Source organism: Emys orbicularis, chromosome 6 (assembly GCF_028017835.1).
Source record: "Emys orbicularis isolate rEmyOrb1 chromosome 6, rEmyOrb1.hap1, whole genome shotgun sequence".
Classification (NCBI taxonomy): Eukaryota; Metazoa; Chordata; order Testudines; family Emydidae; genus Emys; species Emys orbicularis.
In genome coordinates this window covers 95,927,293-95,947,620 of record NC_088688.1, presented here as the reverse complement: position 1 = coordinate 95,947,620, position 20,328 = coordinate 95,927,293, and the positions used below count along the sequence as shown (strand labels likewise).

General features: G+C 42.4%; 1 protein-coding gene across 1 annotated transcript in view; it reads right to left on the bottom strand.

Annotated features, from left to right (window-relative positions):
• Nucleotides 1–4,195: 4,195 nt before the first annotated feature.
• CFAP95 (cilia and flagella associated protein 95) overlaps nt 4,196–20,328 on the bottom strand; it is a 42,109-nt gene continuing 25,976 nt past the window's right edge. Inside the window, exons 5-6 of the mRNA XM_065405947.1 lie at nt 18,518–18,575; nt 4,196–4,393 (exon numbers count right to left, since the gene is read on the bottom strand). Of these exons, the coding sequence (XP_065262019.1) occupies nt 4,196–4,393; nt 18,518–18,575 (256 nt within the window). The remainder of the gene's footprint in view (nt 4,394–18,517; nt 18,576–20,328) is intronic.

Sequence of the window (20,328 nt, the reverse complement as noted above, 5' to 3'; positions counted from 1 at the left end):
TTTCTTTTCAATGTTCCATGATAGTGCATGGTGGTCCATTCTAGATTTAGGCCCTTGTCCACATCACCTGTCTTCACTTTACCCCATGTATTTTTGAGTCTTCTTTCATTTGCATATTTCCAGTAATACAGTAATTAAAGTTCATATGGAGATGCTGTGAATTTCTTAGATGGCCAGTATCCTATAACTAGTCAGTAAAATTAGAAATACCATCATCTTTTTTTCTGTGTTATTGTTTTAGGAAAGATATTTATATACTTGAATGGGCTTCGAGCAATTTATCTGAGGGAGGCCCCCTTTTACTTCTAAGACCTCCGCTGATCTTAATGAAAAAATCTTTCAAAAGCATTTTAAAATTTCTTATCTCCTTGATTGGTGGTGTGTTAAGAGTGCATAGAAATACAGCATATAGCTATTGCATATGGTTTAGATATCCAGAGCCGTGATTAATATTTGGCTGTGTTGCCTTTAGTTTCAACCTGATATCTACAAAGTAATTTCTAGTCTATATGTGGGTACTTTATCCGAAGCACAGTCATTTGGATACAATATATATTTTATGGGCAGAAAATGCTTGTATTAAATCACTGTATTGCAACAAAAGGACAACTCTGAACTCCACAATGCTCTCTATTTATAAGTAGTTCCTTTTGATCTGTGTGGACTTTCTGAACTGTTCTTAGCCTAATTTTACCTACATTTGCTTTTGTTTTTTCCTGTTCAGTTTGTTTCTCTGACAGGCAGCTTTCCTCTGCCTTCTGCCAGTTTGAACATCTGCAGTGCATGAATGGCACCAGGACAAAGTCTGCTGGGATGCAGTTTCTTTTGGGTACTATTCAAGGCTGTTTGTACGTGTGACCCTTTTAATCCATGTCAAATGTACTCCTTGGAGACTTGTGGTACTAGGTCAGTAACCCATGCTTACTGGTGTTTGGATTCGTTGCACTAGAGGAATTAGTTTATTCAGTAGAATGTAGGCTGATATTCATGACTAATTTGAACAAACTTGAAATACACAGTATTGTTAACTGAGTATCATATTCTATTAGAAACTTGTGTTCTTTATCTCATGAATTCTGAGATATCCTAAAGGCATCCTCTAACACCTCCCTGTCTGTCTAATGAAAAAGCCATACAAAAGGGGGAGAGAAAGAGTCCTCATTTTGCCTATGGTTTCAAGTGCATATAGAATCATTGGTCACTCATCTACACCCGCAAATAGGAAAACAATAGAATTACATTCATCTGTTTGTTTCATTAAAATCAACAAAAGCCTTTGTATTTACCAAGGCTGATTTTAATTTCTACCTCAGAGTCAGAGTTAATGAACTGTGTGGAAATAGATTGGCTGTGCAAGATTTACCACACAGAAGGAAAATCCAGTTAAAGTCCTATGGGACTGAAGGCCTTAACTCTCTCTCCACTTCCACAGCTGAATATTTTATTCATTACCTACTACTACTGAATCTGGAAATTATTCTACTGAACTGTCTTAGTATTAGAATTAATGTCCAATCTCAATCTAAGGACAAATATAGTGGCTAGTTGATGCCTTGATTAAAGTTGCCTTAGACTTTCCATATCAGTGGCACAGTAGGCGGTAATCAGGCTATACAATCAGGTCAGACATCTTTGCAACATTACACTGACATCTCTTTTTTATGATATTGTATTGCAGCGTTACTCCTGGCCTCCCTTGCTTCCACCTCAGAAGAGAGAGCTTACATCACCTCATTGTTATGCTTATAAGAAGCACACAGGATCTTTTTCAGGGGAAAAGGCAATACGCCGCATTTATTGACGATACAACAATTAGCATATGCATTCAATCACACCACACACACACACACACACACACACACACACACACAGAGTCCCGCCAGTCAATGTTATAGTTACCAGTCCAAAGTCTGGATCAATCTAGTGGCCAGCTAGGTTGATCACAGGTAGGGAGGAGCCGGGTTCTGTCGGTCACGACACGATGCTCTGGGGAAGTCTTGGCAAGATGAACCCAAAGTTTCATGGCAAGGCACCCTGTTTATATAGTGATTTTCCTTCATTGGAACCTATGAGTTCTGCACCATCATGCTGTAATCAATTGTTGTTTGACGAGTGCTTGTTTTCTTAAATTGTCCTTCTCATCCTTTATCTTGTTTTTTCATCAAGTTCCTCAGGGAGTTATCCCATGCTGGTTTTGATCACAGCTATCTTGTCCCCATTGATAGGTGCCTGTCTCATCTTTAGAGTCATCAATCTGTCCTCCTCTGACATTTCAATACGGGCGTGTTGCAGCCTCCTCGCTGTCTCCGGTTCCTCCCTAGACCATCTGGTTCAGCAATGGCCTTCACACTTATCTCTTAACACACACATTCCTCATTCACACACAAAACAGAATTAATTTACACAGAACATTTTGAACAGGAACATCAAGTTGCAATGCAAAAGAAAACAATCATGACATTCTTTTACTTATTTTAAAATGCTAAACCTACAACAAATTGGTGACCCTCAAATTGGTGATCCTCAAAATCAGCATAGACACAGATTCTGGCTGATGTATCTGTACCAATGGCCCATTTACGCCATTCCTTTCTCCTATTCAAAAAGGGTGGCTGGCAGGACATGATCAAATCATACACCAATACATTTAATACATGCTACATTATAATTCTTTTTTTTTAATCCTTCATTCTAAATTATACAAAATACCAACATAAAATCCTACTACTACATCATCAACGGCAGATGCCTGGCCTCAGCGGTTTTCATTGCATGCATTTTGTATAACTATCCACTTTGTTTCTAGATTAGGGGACCAATTCTGAAAAGAGGACTGAGGGCCACACGCAAAAAATTCTCATACCTGCACAGCCACATTCATATTTGTCACTGTGCATACAGGTAACTTGTTAGTGCATAAATAACCAGCTGCACACGCAGTCACAGTTATTATATGTATAAAGGTCAGTGCATTTGAGTGCACACACCTTGTTTTCTAACCCTTTAATCATTCTTGTGGCTCTTCGCTGAACCTTCTCCAATTTATCAACATCTTTCTTGAATTGTGACACCAGAATTCCAGCAGCAGTCGCACCAGTGCCAAATACAGAGGAAAACAGCCTCTCTGTTCCTACTCAAGATTCCCATTTATACATCAAGAAGTGCATTAGCCCATTAGGCCAGAGCATTGTATTGGGAGTTGTGATGAGGTGTCTGCCCCACAGAGGGGCAGAAAGGGTTAATCTCAGCAGGGAGCAGTGAAAGTGAATCCTCCAAGCAGCCCTGAGAGATTGTGTGAGGCATAGCCAAATCAGGGAGGAGTTGCAGGGAGCAAACCAATCTGGGCCCGGCAGGCGCAGATAAGAGGAGCTGCAGGGCAGAGCAGGCAGTAGCTGTTTGGAGCTCATGGAGTGAAGGCTGGGCTCCCAGCAGGTGGAAGGAGTACTAGCACCATGGACAGCGCAGTGCTTGAAGGCCCTGAGGTAAGGGTGGAGTAGGTGCAGGGGCATGGGGAAGAGGCCCTGGAAAAAGTGGTGAGCAGTTCCAAGAAGAGCAGCTTGACGCTGCTATCAATAGGGTCCTTGGATCGGGAGCCGGAGTAGTGGACGGGCCTGGGTCCCGCCCTCAACACTGGGGAAGTGGCATCATTATTGGACTGCAATATTAACCCCCAGAAGGGGGAAAACATGGATGGCCAGAGGGCAGAGCCATGAAGAGGACACTGCGGTTCCTGAGGCAGCAAGAGGGGTTGCAGGCAGATGCAGAGACAGAGTGATAGTATGAAAACTGCGGTCTGGGAGGGTGTCTGCCTTGAGCTAATCCCCAGAGTGACCAGGCGGAGGCACCAGCCCAGTGAGTGATGTGCCCTGTGACAGGAGCTCATATCCACCACAACCCCAAAGCTTTTTCAGAGTCATTGCTTCCCATGATAAACTCTCCCTTCACAGCAACAGTGTTCAGCTAAGATCAGTGTATATACAATCTGTAAAAGATCCATAAAATGCTTAATCATAAAAATACTCAATATATAGGAAACCTTCATACAAGGTTGGTATAGTGCAACCCAATATAAAGAGATCACTTGCAGAACAATGCATTTACTGTAGCAAGCATTTCAAAAATATTTATTGGAATATTTGGAAAATAGTTAATACATGACATACAATGTGTCTATTTCAGATTCTATTATAACTGCTTAGAAATGATCTTCATGCACGTTTGACGGTATAGGATTAGTTACTGGGAAGACCTGTTGCTTTATATCCATATTAGCATATATCCCACTCTCATCTTGCCATGTGTTGATACCATGTCTTCTGTAATCTGCTGTGTCAGTAAACTGAGAGTGACATTTTCTATGAACTACAGAATAACCATCTGGTTGGGCTCCAACCTGTGGAAACAAGAGAGATTATAGTAGTTCATTCTTCAGCAAACAGAAATGTTCAAAAACATGCTGCTTGATAACATCTTGCTCATATTATGGTCAAACTTTAACCTGCAAGAAATTAAACCACTTCACAGAATATAATTTTATCTCCTAATTAAATGTCTGGTCACAATATCTGATTCACTGAATTGTGGACCACAGGATACGTATGATTTAGTGGCCAAGATTGGCGAACTTGGAAGACTGATTTATTTCCTAGCTTCTGGAGATTATTTTTGTAATTAAACTAAACAATGATAAAAATATTTATTCTTGTGCAATTTTTTTCTAAGAAAAGGAAGGTAACGTACCTTACAATAACTGGAATTCTTCAAGATGTGTGGTCCCTACGGATATTCATTGTTGGTTCTCATGTGCTCCATGCACCTGAGCCTGGAAGATTCTTCACTAGCAGCATCTGTTGGTTCACCTGTGCCCTGTGCCTCCTTGTGCTCCAAACCAAGGGCATAAGTGATGGCAAAGACAAACTGTCTCTGCAGTTCCTACTCTGCTGCAAATCAAGTAAATAACTGAGCAGAGGAGAAGGAGGACAGGTCGTGGAATACCAACAGGGATCATGCATCTTGAAGAACTTCAGTTACTATAAAGGTAAGTAACCTCCCTTTCTTCTTCAAATGCTGGTACCTGTAGATGTTCACAGGTGGGTGACTCACAAGCAGTACTCATTGAGGAGGAGGGTGTGAAGACCCAGGGTACACCACAGATTGCAGGACTGCTGTACCAAAGGATGCTGAAGAAGCTTGGACCAATATGTAGGGTTTGGTAAAGGTGTGCAATGAGCTCCGTGTCACTGCTCTACAGATTTCTACAAAAAGTATGCCTTGCAGAGAAGTAGTTGAGTGGGCCCTCATACCTTGAGGAAGAGGAATTAACATATCATAACACAGTAGAATACAGCCTACAATCTATTTTGAGAACCTTTGAAATGAAATTGCCTCCCCTTTCATCCACTTGATAAAGGAGAAGAATAATCTCAGGGATTTTCAAAAGGGCTTCATCCTTTGATGGTAAAAAAGCCAAAGCTCTAGAAATATCCAGGGAATTGTCTCCCAGCCTCTCTAGTGTCATGAGGTTCAGATAGAATACTGCTAGATGGATAGTCCAATTCACATGGAATCTGGAGGGAACCTTTGCAATGAATTTGGGATGTAACCTTAGGGACACTTTGTTATGGAACACTATGTAGGGACGGTCTGCCATAAAAGCCACAAGCTCCCCAACTCTTCTAGCTGAAGTGATTGCTGTTAGGAAGACTACTTTCATAAATAGATAGAGAAGGGAACAGGAGGCCAAAGGCTCGAATGGTGGATTCATAAGTGCCGACAGTAGGAGATTAAGGTCCCAGTTAGGAATTGGCACCAATACTGGAGACTCTGACAAGACCCCTCAGAAATGTCATGGTCATAGGGTGGGTATACACCACACAATTATCTACTGGAGAATGGAAAGCGTTGATTGCTCCCAGTGCACACACAATGAGCTAATGGATAAACCCAAAGACTTCAGGGAAAGGAGCTATTCCAATTGGTAGGAATGCCAAAATCCAATGGATGTACGTGGTGATGCTGCCACCAGATGAAAAATCTCTTCCACTTGGCAGCATAGTATTTTCTCATGGAAGCTTTTCTGCTGTGGCTGAGGATGGATTGGACTTCCTTGCAGCAAGACTTTTCTATGCTTGTCACCCATCCAAATACCAAGCTGTGAGGTGGAGGGAGATCAGGTTGGGATGGACGGTTTTGCCTCTGTTCTGAGTCAGAAGGTTCAGCAACACATGGACATCTGGTAGATACTGGTGAACCAAAACTGTCTCAGCCATCACGAAACCACTAGGATCACTGTCAATTTGTCCTGGATGATCTTGTTCAGGACATGATGTAGGAGCGGAATGAGTGTGAATGCATACACTGGTGGCTCTGACCACTGAACCATGAATGAATCCCCTCTGGAATTGTGCCCTTGAGCAACACAGGAGCAATAGGCTAGAAATTTCTTCTTAACTGGGATGCAAAGAGGTCCCATGATGGGGGCCCCACTGACAGAAGACGTTCTGCACCACCAAGTTGTGAAGTACCCACTCGCAGTCTCTGTGGAAGTGGTCTCTGCTAAGGCTGTCTGCTACAGTGTTCATTACTCTGGGAAGGTGCACTGCTGATAGGGTGAACTGGTGTCAGATGCACCAGTTCCAGAGCTTGTCTCTTGTTTATGTAGAGTACTGCTGTTACGTTGTCTGACATGATGTGAACATATGAAAGGCAGAAACCTTTTGCAAGCCTCATGCACTGCCCGAAGATTGAGTAGACTGATGTGTAACCGGGACTCCTGTTGAGTCCAAGAACCTTGCACTCCTTGGATGCCTAGATGTGCTCCCCAATCTAGAGGGAAGGGGGCGGTCTGTGATTAGATTCTATGTAGGTGGAGGGGAAACAAAGGGAACCCCTACAAACACAGATTTCTTTTTTTCCCCACCAGATGAGAAGACAGAACACTGAGGGATCCTAACTTGTCTAAGGTATCTCTATTCAGCATGCAGACATGCAGAGCCATGCCTGAAGGCAATGAAGATGGAGCCTGGTGAAGACTGTTTTGTATCTGCAGGCAGCCATGTGTATGAGCTCAGAAAAGAGCTGTCATCTATGGACTCAGTCAGAGTTAGGTGATTTTTGAGATCCCTGATTGCAAGACCCTGTCTTTAGCTAAGTAAGCTTTGGGTGAAGTCAAGTCCAGAGTTGCTCCAATCAATTCTATAATGTGCATGGCGATTAAACTGGACATTTCTAGGTTCATTTGAAGTCCTACAAATTGCAGGAAACTGAGTATATTGTAAATTGAACTTCCTCAGATGACCGTCCTGTGAGCAGCTAGTCATCGAGGTTAGGAAAAAACTGGACTGCACTGGCGACAAAGTGTGTTGCTACCATCGAGAATTCCTTTGTGAAAACTCTTGGGGCTGTCGAGAGGCCAAAAAGAACCCTGTACTGGTAATGTTCTAGTCCCACCAAAAAGCACAGAAAATTCCAGTGAGATGGGTGAATGTCTATATGAAAATAGACATCCTTCAAATTGAGAACTGCAAACCAGTCGCCTTTGTTGAGGAAAGGGATGTTGCGATAATTGGGCCTACAAATTTGCCCTAATTGTGAGCAACTGTAAAAAGTAAATGAAAGTTCATGTCACAATAACCAACAGACATTGATGGGAAAAGGTAAGAAAGGGAGACAGACTGAATTAGTCCAAACACAAATGCCTACTGATGTAACTCTAAGACTGTGTGAAGATCATGCTTGGTACACAATAAAAGTGGGAACCAGAAGTCAGTGATGAAAATCAGTGTGTTGGAAACTAGGCCTAATTCATGGACAAAATAATGAGGGGATGGGCTATTCCACCCATCACTCCCTTTTTGGGTCCTTTAAAGAAAGAGATTTTAGGGAGAAAAACGGACTACTGGAGTGATCTTCACCATTATGGCTGCCACCCCCATCATCTCCTAGGACCCCAGGCCTACATCATCTTGATCTTGAGAGATGTCCTGTCCTGACCAGGCCAGATAGAGGGACCACTGCCACTTCTGGATCCTAAAACACCACCTGGGATGAAACAGGACTGGACTTTAACAACAGCAGCAGCAACAACTCCAGCCCATCTCAACTAACTTCTTATTTTTCCCCAAAAGGCTAGTTATTACAATCTTTAATATCATCTAAGAGACTGTCAGACAAGGGAGGTTTTACTTCTAAAAGTGTTCTCCAGCTAAAGGGGAAAAGGAAAAAGGGATGTTGTTAATATGAAAGCCTTATGTAATACTTTACATTTTCAAAGACTGTTTTCCCTTCTTATCTTGTTTGATAAAAGTTTTAAAGGATTTTTAATGATGCATTTGCCATGGTATTAATCAGGCTGAGGTCTCTGAATACCAAAACCCAAACCTTGCTTAACACTGTTTAATGTTGGACAGTTACTGGACTATTTTTACACCTTTAACCCATATATTCCTCCTAAATTAATACAACAGAGATTATGGAATCCAGAGTGGTCATCCTGAATCTCAAACAGCATATGAAGACAGTCAGCTATCTGAGATATAGAATGGGTCTCCTTCTTGAAATGAGGAAGTATCTCAAATAGAAACCCTTCCCCCTGTGTTGACGAGGCATGGGTTCTATGGCTCCTAACTGAAGATGGGGGTTTATCTCCTGTCTGAGGAACCTGTCATGAGAGGGATCCCTGAAGAGGGACAGGGAGTGGGGTTTTAGTGTAGGAATGGGTCTTGGAGATTAATTCCTTTCCATCTGTCTGAAGTAACATGTTGCCATATTGGAAAGAAATGGAACAGGTGGCCACTGAAGGGGGTGGGACTGTATGGCTGCACCAAGACTGGTTTGTAGCTCTTGAAGGTCCCATCAAAATGATTTCTTGGCATGGGATAGCTGGTGAGGGGGGAAGCAATAGTATGGGGTGCATTCTGCCTGCAGTGGTGTAACTTCTGGTTTCCTGGGTGGTTCATAAGCTCATTGATGGAAGAAGGGCTGGGGAGCGAGTCATTGTCTATGACAGTGGCTTAGATTACTTTCCTCCAAGTAAATCCCCAGCAAGCAGAGGGTAGCCTGAGAGTCTTTGAGAGAGTGTAATGATTTGTCTATTTTTTTGCTGAACGTAAGGTTACCCTTGAAGAGGTTTTCTACCATTGCTTGGACTTCAGTAGGAAACCCCAAGGACTGAAGCCAAGAAACCCACCTTATAACTACTGAAGTTTCCATAGAGCAGGAAATGGGGTCAGTTGCTTTGAAAGACGTTTGGAGGGACAATTAAGCTATCCACCATCCAGAATAGTCTGAAACTGTAGCCTGAGCTCCTGAGGAAGCTTGCTAGCAAATGGAGATGCCTTATTATAATATGTCATTTCGAAATCCAGAGCCTGGTAATTTGCCATCTGGAATTGTAGGCTGGCAAAAGAGAAGCTCTTCCTCTCAAGGAAGGTCCAGTTTTCTCCCTGTTGGATGGGGTAACCAAGGCTACTGCAATCTGTTGTGCTTGGTACTGGCTTGAACTACTAGCAAAGTTGGGACAGGATGCGGAAAAACATTCTGCCTCTTTAGATGAGACAAAAGTATCTTTTCTCAGTCTTTTTTGTGGTTGGAGCACAGTTAACTGCAGTGTGCCAAACAGCCGGGGCCAATTCTAATATGGCCCTATTGATGGGAAGTGCCACCTTACCAGGGCCCATAGTTTGGAGGATGCCCAGAAGCTTGTGAGTAGGGTCCTGAACTTCTTCCAGAGGGATCTGTAAAGCCTTCACAATCATCCTCAGGAGGTCCTGAAATTATTTAAAATCATCAGGTGGCGAAGGTGAAACCAGCATCACTGCTTTGGAGACAGGGAAGACTGAGCTGCAGGTGGATCAGGCAGTTCTAGCTGCTTGGGGTGTTCCTCCTCTTCACAGTGCTCCTGGGTGGGAAGGGGGGGAGGGGGTTGAGGCTTTTCCCGCTAAGAAGAGTTGTGTTCATATTCCTGCAGTTCTAGCTGCTTGGGGTGTTCCTCCTCTTCACAGTGCTCCTGGGTGGGAAGGGGGGGAGGGGGTTGAGGCTTTTCCCGCTAAGAAGAGTTGTGTTCATATTCCTGCTCTGATCCCTTGGAGTCAGGAGGCCCAAAGTATCGGACCCAAGGTGCCAATAAAGCCCAAATATAGGGTTGTATGGGTATACAACCCCATAGTGGAGGGCTTCACTGATCCCAGGCCTGCTGGTATGTCTTGAGGCAGGGAGAGGGCACCAGTGCCAAATCTTGGGACCATTGGAGTGGTCAATGCATTGGCCTCAATCTCGCCGGAGGAATAAGAGTCCTTGGCATCTACAGGCAGAGCTGTCAGTACCTCATGTCTTATGCCATGATTGGTAGATTGAATTGGTGAGTGGCACACTTTTGGTGCCCAGAGGTCAACACCCCAACTGATAGAAGGGACCAGGGAGTGGTGTACTAATGGTGTAAGTACCTCCCTGGAGATCACTGGAACAGAAAGTAGCAGTGACTGAGTTGGTGTAAACCCTAGTTCCTCAAGAATAGCATAGCTGGATCCAGCAGAAGAGTGAGGAGGGGCTCTATGTGTTGGTGGATTGGACAGTGCAGATTCACTGCAGGAGGTAGCTGTTAGTACCACTAAGTCCCTCTTCCTCATGTAGTGTGGAACCGCCAGTGCAGAGGGTGATTGAACCAGACCCATCCCTTACGTAGGCAGTGGGCTGTGGGTATCCCTGGCTCTCAGTATTGGCCCATGTTCATTGGGAGCTGCAGACCCATACTGGGGCATAGAATCTCATCTGAGTTAGAGGAGGCAGATATGTTAGAGGGTTTAAGTGCAGATTTCTACTGCTTCTTATGAGTGTTTCCTTTACCTTCTTCCCATCCACACCTGGTAGAGTTTTTAAATCTGCACTCTTACCATCCAGGACTGCAAAATGCCATGTCCAAAAGGATGCTAATGGCAGATCCTGATGATGTACGGAGGAGGTGGCAGAAACCCCAGGGTTGAGCTGTGGCCTTAGAGTTCCATCAGATGCTTCCTAACCCAGAATTCTCAAGACTGCACATGAATGCTGCATCTGAAGAAGTGAGGTTTTTACCCACGAAAGCTTATGCCCAAATAAATCTGTTAGTCTTTAAGGTGCCACCAGACTCCTTGTTATGAATGAAATGAGACACTCCCCAAGGCAGCACAAACAGGAGGTTTAGGGTTCACTAACTGGGAAGACCTGGGAGCAAACCAGGCGGGACGTAAAGCTGAGGCTTTGAGGCATAATAGGTGGTCTGAAGAGTGGGGGTGGCCTGGAGGATACCTCCTACCCCCAACACTATTCTAACTAGCTACAATAAAATAATTTACCAAAACAAAAAAACAAAAAAAAAACCTGAATAGAAGGCAGGAACACTAGGAAAGCTGTGGATGCTATTGAAGTTCCATCTCGGTCCATGAGCAGTAGAAAGGAACTAGAAAGGCAGTTGGTTCATGTCACTCCTTATGCCCTCAGTTTGGAGAACACGAAGGCACAGGAAAAGACCAATGGACACTGCTAGTGAAGAATCTTTTAGTCTCAGGCGTATGTGTAGCCATAGTGAATACCTATAGGGACCAGCACTCAAAGAACTCAAAAGACTCTTGTGTTTCAGAATTTACAATGTGTTAAAAAGCAGACCATGGTAATTATTTTTGTAACTGTCATTTTTTTATTAACATAAATAGCATCCATTCAAAGGAGTAATATCACTAACCATGTTTTCATTTCTTGGATTTGCTGCATAATGTATCAAGGCAATTGTTAGAAATAAAGCTCAAGGAAAAAAACAACAGCAATATTAATTCCTTCTATGAATTTGCCGTAGTCAAGGAGCACGATTTGGGATATTTATTTGCAGTCTAGTTTACTTGGACATCTAGTTTAATAAAACAGGGGACCATATCATTATCTACATCCCAAAGGGAAGCTTACTTCTGTAGGAACAGGCCAGGGTTATATTTGACAGGGATATTGAGCACAAGATCCTACACTAATGAACCAATTTTTGTTCGGAATAGCTATTAATTTTACAGCAAGCCAAGGATGCTGAAAATTAGATGACCAGAGCTGCTGAACAAAACAACAAAGGGATTAAAAAATGTTTTGTTTGATCACAGAATCACAGTACTGAGCTTTATTAGAACTAGAAGGTTAGCTGGTATATGCATGGGCAGTTATTGCCTAAGGGCTTGAGAGAAGGTATAAAACAATAAGTATAAAACTACAAGTCATAAAAAGAGACATCCTATTTGAGCTTCTCTCCTGCTGTATAAAATTACAAAACAGGCTTTCAAGAAGTCTTCATTATTTCATGTCTATCTTTGCTCTGTGGAGAATTCATCCCTCATTGTTTCTTTGTTTTGAACAATACTGAAGAAGAGAGTTTAATTCCTTTGAATACTGTTAAACTAAATCATATTTCTTGTTTGATGGATATTGCTATCCTGTATCTTTAAAAAAATGTTTTGACTAAGCACCTATATATGGGTTTTTAAAGTATGTTTCATAGGTTATGGTCTGTATCAAATTTTTGCTTCAACCTGTTTCTTTATAAATGTAGAAAACATAGCAAATGATACAAAGCAAATACATTAATTATATATTTTTTTCTATAGGCGTTCATATTAAGAAAGCTTTTCTGCTCCCTTTAATCAACAAAAAGCTTTCATAAGGAGTGTAAATACTTGTCAAAGATCCTACCAAGTGCCCTGTTCCAGCTCCCCACCAAGACTGCTGTAATGGAAATCCAAGCCTGTGCTGCTCTGGATCCCTGGGGTGTTTCAAGCTCCGAGTGCTTCAGCAGGCTGCAGCACTGATTCCTCTCTAGACTTCTCTGGCACATTTCCGGGGCACTGACTCGCAGTCTGTTACCCTTTATAGGAAATGGGGCTTCTCAGCCCACTGCTTTGGACCCCAGGAGCAGCACTGAATGACCCATGAGATATCCTGGTAACTCAAAACACCCCCTTTTCCCAAAATTCCACCCAAAGGAGTGAAGGTTCTGGTTTACAGTTTAATAACTCTCTCTCAAGGCATGAAGTACATGTGAAGCAGTCAATAACCATAGACTGTACAAAGTATAACACCTTTATGCACAGGTGCCAGCTTCCTCATTTCCCCAGGGGTGCTCGAGCCCTGCTCAGCCCCAGGTCCCCCATTCCACCCCTTCCAAGGCCCCACTCCTTCTCACACCCATTCTGTCCCCTCCTCCGAGTGCGCTCCACCCGCTCCTCCCCAGCGCCTCCTGCACACCACTGAACAGCTGATAGCAGCGGGCGGGAGGCCCAGGGAGAGGAAGGTGCTAATCGGCAGGGCCACCAGCAGGCGGGAGGCACTGGGGGAAGGGAGAGGATCTGATCTGCGGGGCTGCCGGTGGGTGCTGAACACCCACTTTTTTTTTTCCGTGGGTGCTCCAGCCCTGGAGCACCAACAGAGTCGGCACCTATGTTCTTTTATACTTAATTGTGTCATGCACAAGAGAGTATGGATCATACAAAACAATGTGAGTCCTTGGGAAACCAGCTAGATCGAGGCAGGCAAAGTTCCCACCAAATGCAAGCTGCTGCATACTAGCTGGTCTCTTCCTCATGATTCTGTGACATTGCTCACTCCTGCCCCACCCTTCCTCTTTCTGCCTCACTCCCCCTATTCCTGTGTATTTCTTTATTTAAAACTCTTCCTGGTCACCTGGTCTCTTTTGTTCTACTCCTGGTAACTTTCCATTGCTCCTACCTTCCCACCTCCTTTCTGGAGTCAGCTAAAACTGTTTTCTAAGGATGTAGCTCATCCACTGTCCCAGATGTTTGCACCTGAATCAGGTCTTTAAGTCCTAAGCACCTTATATTGTATCCGTCTGGTGCATACATGCTACAGGGCCCGTCAGCAAAGATGGACCCACACACATATAAGCACTCAAGACACAGCAGATTTTCATAATACAACTTAACAATATCAATCAAAATTCATAAGTTGTATAGGTATAGCCCCACTATCACATACCATTCTACTGTAGATTAATATATTCTTGGCAAATACAGTAATGCAAACTGTCATATATCTAATGAAAGAAAAATGGCCAGTTAAGCATGGCCAATATCCTAAGGGTGGTCTATCAAAACACTCAGTCAAATGACAATAGACTTTTGTGTGCAAACACTTTACAGAATAAGTTATGCCATTTAAAAAGAGTATATGGCCATGATTCTCATCCTACCAAAGTCACTGGCACACAAAGTAAGGCATCCAGACCATAACATGAACCCTCTTTTCCTTCCCCAAGTTAAGTACTGCATTAAACTTTCCATTTTTGGTGCACAAAACAGAAATTTTACCTTAATTTTTATTTATATCAGTATGTGATTTCCTTCACTTCCAAGTGAAAGGTTTCTACATTTATTATAAATATATGTTGCAAAGTAGTTTCCAATGATGATAAAATGCAAACAAGCTAAATTACTTGTCTATGGGCTTGCTCCTACTTTTCTATGGGTCAATGAGAGTTTTGCCATTCACTTCAGTGGGAACAGGTTCATTTATGTGTAATTTATTCTGTTTGGGTTTTTGTTCCCCTTCTGCCTTCCTCTGAAGCACCAGAGATAGCCATAGCTGGAGCTGGAATACCAGATGGGCTGGGCTGGTGCTTTAAGGTGGTACAGAGAATTCTCTCTTTCTCTGATGCTCTGTTGGTGAGTCTTGCTCACATTCTCATTGTCAAAGTGATTGTCATTTTTGGAGTCAGGAAGGAATTTTCCTCCAGATCAGATTAGCAGGGACCTTGGGGTTTTTCACATTTCTCTGCAGCCCGGGGCATGGGTCGCTTGCTATGATCATCTGGGTCAGTCTCACGAAAATAATTGCCTGCAATTGCAGGAGCCTCCAGCATTGGTGCATCTCGGTCCCTTCTGTTCTCTGCCTATGGTGCACAATAGGTTTAGTCTCCTGAGGGTTATAAATACTTTAATCCAGGTTATTGGATTCAATGCAGGAATAAGTGGGTGAGGTTTGATGGCCTGTGGCATGCTGGAAGTCAGACTAGATGATCTGATGGTCTCTTCTGGCCTTAAACTCCATGCCTCCATGATTATGATTTATACTTATCCTTTTCCTATTGAACACATAGAATATTATAAAAATTGTTTTGTTGTGCATACTGTATATTTTTTCCTGATTCCCATTTTTCACCTTGTTTGGACACAATGTGCTAAGCAAAATATCATAGAATTTCAATAAAATTGTGCCTTAGAACAGGACAAACAAGCAAAAACGGAAGTCTTTCAGGATCTGATGCTAGGCCTGTGATAAAAAGAAACTTTTCCAGGTATTTATAGTAAGTTTTTGTTCAAAGCTGGGGAAGTTCTGCTATAAATAGTCTCTGTTTATACTAGTTTCTTTCCTATAAAATTTCTCACTGCTGCTATCGCTGGTTCAGCTGCAATATCATGTAGACAGAACTTCAGGCAACCGCTGGCATTTTAACCACTGGGTTGTCTGACCAGTTGAACATACTGACAGACCAGGATTGGGAGGTATAGAGGGTTTGCAAAATGTCTTAGTCAATGAGAGTTGCAGGGTGCTCAGTGCTTCTGAAAAACTCAGAAAATTATTTAGGTGCCTAAATATGGATTCAAAAGACCCTTTTTTTTTGGGTGCAAATCTGGGCCCTAAATAGCTGTGATATGTATTCCATTCAATTATTGTAGTTGCTGTGATGCATTGCAAAGTCATGAAATGATGTGGTATTGCATCATCTTCTGGTGACAGGATGCAGTAGGGGGAAGAGAATGGGGTTGAGAGGCGAGGAGGTGTCTAAAAGGTATTCAAGTGCACAAGTAGGCCCCTAGCCCACTCAAGCGTGTGTGTGTGTGTGTGTGTGTGTGTGTGTGTGTGTGTGTGTGTGTGTGTGTGTGTGTAGCTGTAGGGGAGGGTACCTCTCTGGTGCTACCTTCCCCCATTCCTATGAATATCATCATTTATGAGATGACTAGATCAAGACAGAGAACCTGTATTGATGTAAAAACAACAAATAAGAAGAGAGGGCTTAGGGTCCTTCCTCAGAAAATTTTTGAAACTCTTGATACAATTCCTTGCATTATAGAAGATTTTAAACTTGCCAGAGGAAAGTTGTGTTTTATTAAACTATCAACCAACATACACCAAAGCTGCCAAATCCAGCACACCCCACCAAATAAAAGCAGAGCAATGTGACACTCTTGGTTCGCCCAGGCCAGTAAGTAGGTCAATTGACACCTGCCTTGCAACTCTAAGGCCACGTCTACACTACCCGCTGGATCGGCGGGTAGTAATCGATCTATCGGGGATCGATTTATCGCGTCTCATCTAAACGCGATAAATCGATCCCCGAATCGATGCCCGTACTCCACCTCGGCAGGAGGAGTAAGCGGAGTCGACGGGGGAGCTGCGGTGGTCGATTTGCCGCCGTGAGGATGGCCAGGTAAGTCGAACTAAGATACTTCGGCGTAGCTAAAGTTGCATATCTTAGATCGATCCCCCCGCAGTGTAGACCAGCCCTGAATGCCTTAATGCAACGCTATGATTCTGTGTCTGACAGCTCTGACATCAACAGCCACCATACAAGCAGGCAGGTCACACCGTAGCTTCCACCACACAGTTACTCTTTGCAGCAGGACCTCAACAACCCTTCCAGCCCCAAGTTCTCCCTACAAAATGTCTTTCTCTGCAGTGCTAAGCACCTCTTACTGTAGCACCCACAAATTCTTATTTCACTGCTCCTTTAAAGTCTGTACAGCAAAGCTTATTAACTAAACTTAGTTAACTTATTAACTTAACGCTCCACTTCAGTCAAAACACTGAGTTGGATAATGGTAAAAGTAAAACAAGTTTATTAAAAAAGGGACATAGGTTTAAGTAATACCAAGAAAAGGAATAAGAATAGAAATGGCTACGAACAACAGTAAAAATATTTTTCTAAGACTAAAACTCAACAAACGAGTCTTTTGTTCAAAGAAGGTTTTCTCCCCACAGTCATTCTCCCAGCATGGCTGGCCCATTCTTTAGCCAGGACCCAACACACAGAGCTCAAAGCACTTCATTTCTCTGACTCCTTCGGTGAAGGATAACGCAGCTCTCTCCCCTTCAGATTATGACAACAGTGTGTTAAGTGTAGAGAGTATGTCAGGCCTGGCAAGAGTTGCTGAAACAATGCTGAACTACCAATGGGCCTCTGTGTCCAAACAAGGTTATCACCTCTCCTATCTCAATGAATACTCGGCTCAACTAATCAAGCTTCCTCCTTACACCTTGTCACCCAAGGGACCAGACAGGGCCATTTTGTTGCTCCTGAGATTTTTTCCTCTGGGTTGAGGGGTCCTGAAATAGTATCTCTTCTTCTATCCCCTTGAAGCTTTCAGTGAGATTCCCCTTTCCCTGGAGAGAAGGCAATGCTGTTAAGAGGACTCATCTTCATGTAAAAGAGGCTATTAAGGAACATCTCTTCTCTCCTTAGATGTTGTTCCACGTATTGGGGGGGAAGACTAGAAGCCCCAGAAACTCCAAAGCCAGGTGTCAGGTCCTTCTGCTGCTCCTATTTTAGATTCCCATGGATGGCAAGTCCTCGATTCACCAGTCAGTGAGATGGAGCAATCAGCACTCCCTCATGTTCCCGCCTCATTTTAACCTCTACCTTTTATTCCTAGAAGTGGTCCCCTCTCGGTCAGTGCTGAGGTACGTTGCTAGGGCAGTGTCCGAGAGCTTACACATGCACATGCTGTACCTTTTATACAAACACCAGACTTCAGACTCCATGTCTGACAGGCAAGCATCTTTCCCAAACAATATATTCAGATTACAATAAAAAATTGTTTAAAAAGTATGGAGGAGTCTCTGAGAGGATACAGTAATCACCTCTGTACTCAAAAAAAAAAAAAAAAAAGGAACTTTCCCAAAACCTTTGGTTTGCTCTCCAAAAAACTGTTATTCCTTTAAGTTTTTATTTTATTTTGATTATTATTTAATTCCAGTTTTATATTTGTTACAATACACACAACACAATTCTTTCACTCCTTGAATCAAGAGAACACTGATACTCATGCATGTGGTGGTGAAAAAAGAAGATACACAGAAATAAATTCTTTAAGCTTTTATCTTGCTGAAGCATCATTAACTTTAACCAAAGATGGAAAGAAAGTTATAAATATCTTATTTTCCACAAAACACTGAGCTTGTGTGGTAGATAACCAAGAAAGGACAGAAAATAGCTGTGGAGGGAAATCTTAAATAAACAGTTTGCTAACAAGTTATGGGCAAATTAAGAACTGTGTCCCTGTAGTATATAAACTCAAAAATAAATTATAGCTGTTATAACTGTCTCACTTCATTACTGACTCCCACAGTTATATTGCTAATGGCTCTATGCAAATATGAACAAATCAACATTTCAGCAACCTCTTCTTTTCCCAAGGTTAATTAAATGCTCTAGATATGAAGCTACATGTAAAACATCACTGTAAAATAGGACTTTTCTGCTCCATATACTTACATATGGCGTATAATCATATGGAGGAACATAGTCTATACGGTATGTTGTATCCAGATACCTATGATGCACAAAACAAACAAGTAAGGTATATGGTATCACAAATAACTTTTATTTAAGGACAGTTTATTTTATAGATAATGGAAACATTAGGATAGCACTTTTTGGAAGTGCAGTTAACTGTTTAAAGTCTTGTCAAATCTGGTCACAACAGATTAGTCCAAAAAGACTGTCCTTCACTTCGTGAATAAGGTTGACTGAGCAAACGTATGCTGCAATTTACTTCCCTCTTTCTACTTGGAAAAAAGGAAATTTCAGGTCAGAATCCACAGGCAGACTATTTTTATATGAATTTAACTGGGAGCAGTCCTTATACTCAGCCATATAGTGCTACATTTTCAGACATGCGTGTGCAAAAATGCACCCACCTATTTGCATACACTAAATCTATATAAGCAAGTACTGAGATGTGCACGCATAGAGTTAGAGCTTTGCATGCACACACCGATGTGTATGCACAGCCCTCCATTTGCACTTTTGAGTACTTACGCCAATAAGCTGGGCACAAACATGTTTGAAAATATGGCCTGATATCTTCCTTTGTAAGATATTGTAACTGTAATACAAAATCTTTCTCTATTATAGCTTTAGTTAAAAGGACATCCTTCGTTTCATAAGAGATACGTAAGTTAGGAAACAGTAGAGAGGTTAACCATAGGTATCATTCACAAGGGCAAAGTGGAGCAATTCCTACTATAACCTTCCAATTCAAAGTTTAAATCAGCATTTTTTCCTACAGTTGAGCTATGTTTATGTGCTGTAGCCTGTAGGATTATCAGTGTTGTTAGAATACCTGAGCTTTTTCCACCCACTATCTGTCTGTCAGGTGCAGTGCTAATGCACCCCAGACTTCGTTCCTGTCAGTTCAAAGGAAGGAGCACTCATCTTAAAGTACAATGGGGGGGAAATTATCAGCAGACTTATAGGTAGATAAGCAGCAGAAAATAAATAGGTTCAAGACATAGGACTTGTTCTGTAACATAGGAGATTCAGCTGCACAGAGTTTAGGCAGGCACTATTTAACTATTTAGGTACTATATCCAGCAAGGTGGAACCCTCCAGAGCATGCTCAGAGGAGTCTTACAATGAGGAGAGAGGGGCTCTATAAACCATTCTTGTAAGGTCTCTGGTGGTATATGGAAAGTGGTTAGAGAGTGCTAGATCAGTGTAAAAAAGCTTTAGGAGGTTTTCAGGTGGCTGTCAATGCATTTGTCTAGGGCAGGAGTTCTCAATCTGGGGGTCGCGACCCCTTGAGGGGTCACAAGGTTATTACATCGGGGTCGCGAGCACATGCATGAAACAAAGAACAACTGCTAAAATAAATATATAATTTAAATCTAGCATTTTAGAAAATTACACACACCTTTTCATCATAATGTAGTGTATTTACTTCAAAAAGTATTGTAAACATATAATGCAGCGATCCTTGCTCCTAAACAAAATATATATTTGGTATTATCACCACTTTAAGGAAATTGAACTCTGGGGATTGTAGTTTAGTGCACACAGGTTTGTTGTCTTGAGACTGAAAAGGTGGGACTGAGACAACATTAGAAGGCTTGATTGTTCAGCAGCTGAAGAGCTGCATTAGACCACAGACAAATCAGAACACTGAGACTGGCACACACACACACACAAAAAAAGAAGCAATCTATAATTTAACAGTCAGACACACTGGTGGGGCAGCACTGGGCCACCCCAAAATTTACCTTTGCCCCCCTGTAGCCACCCCTCCCTATGCAAAGGTCAAATAT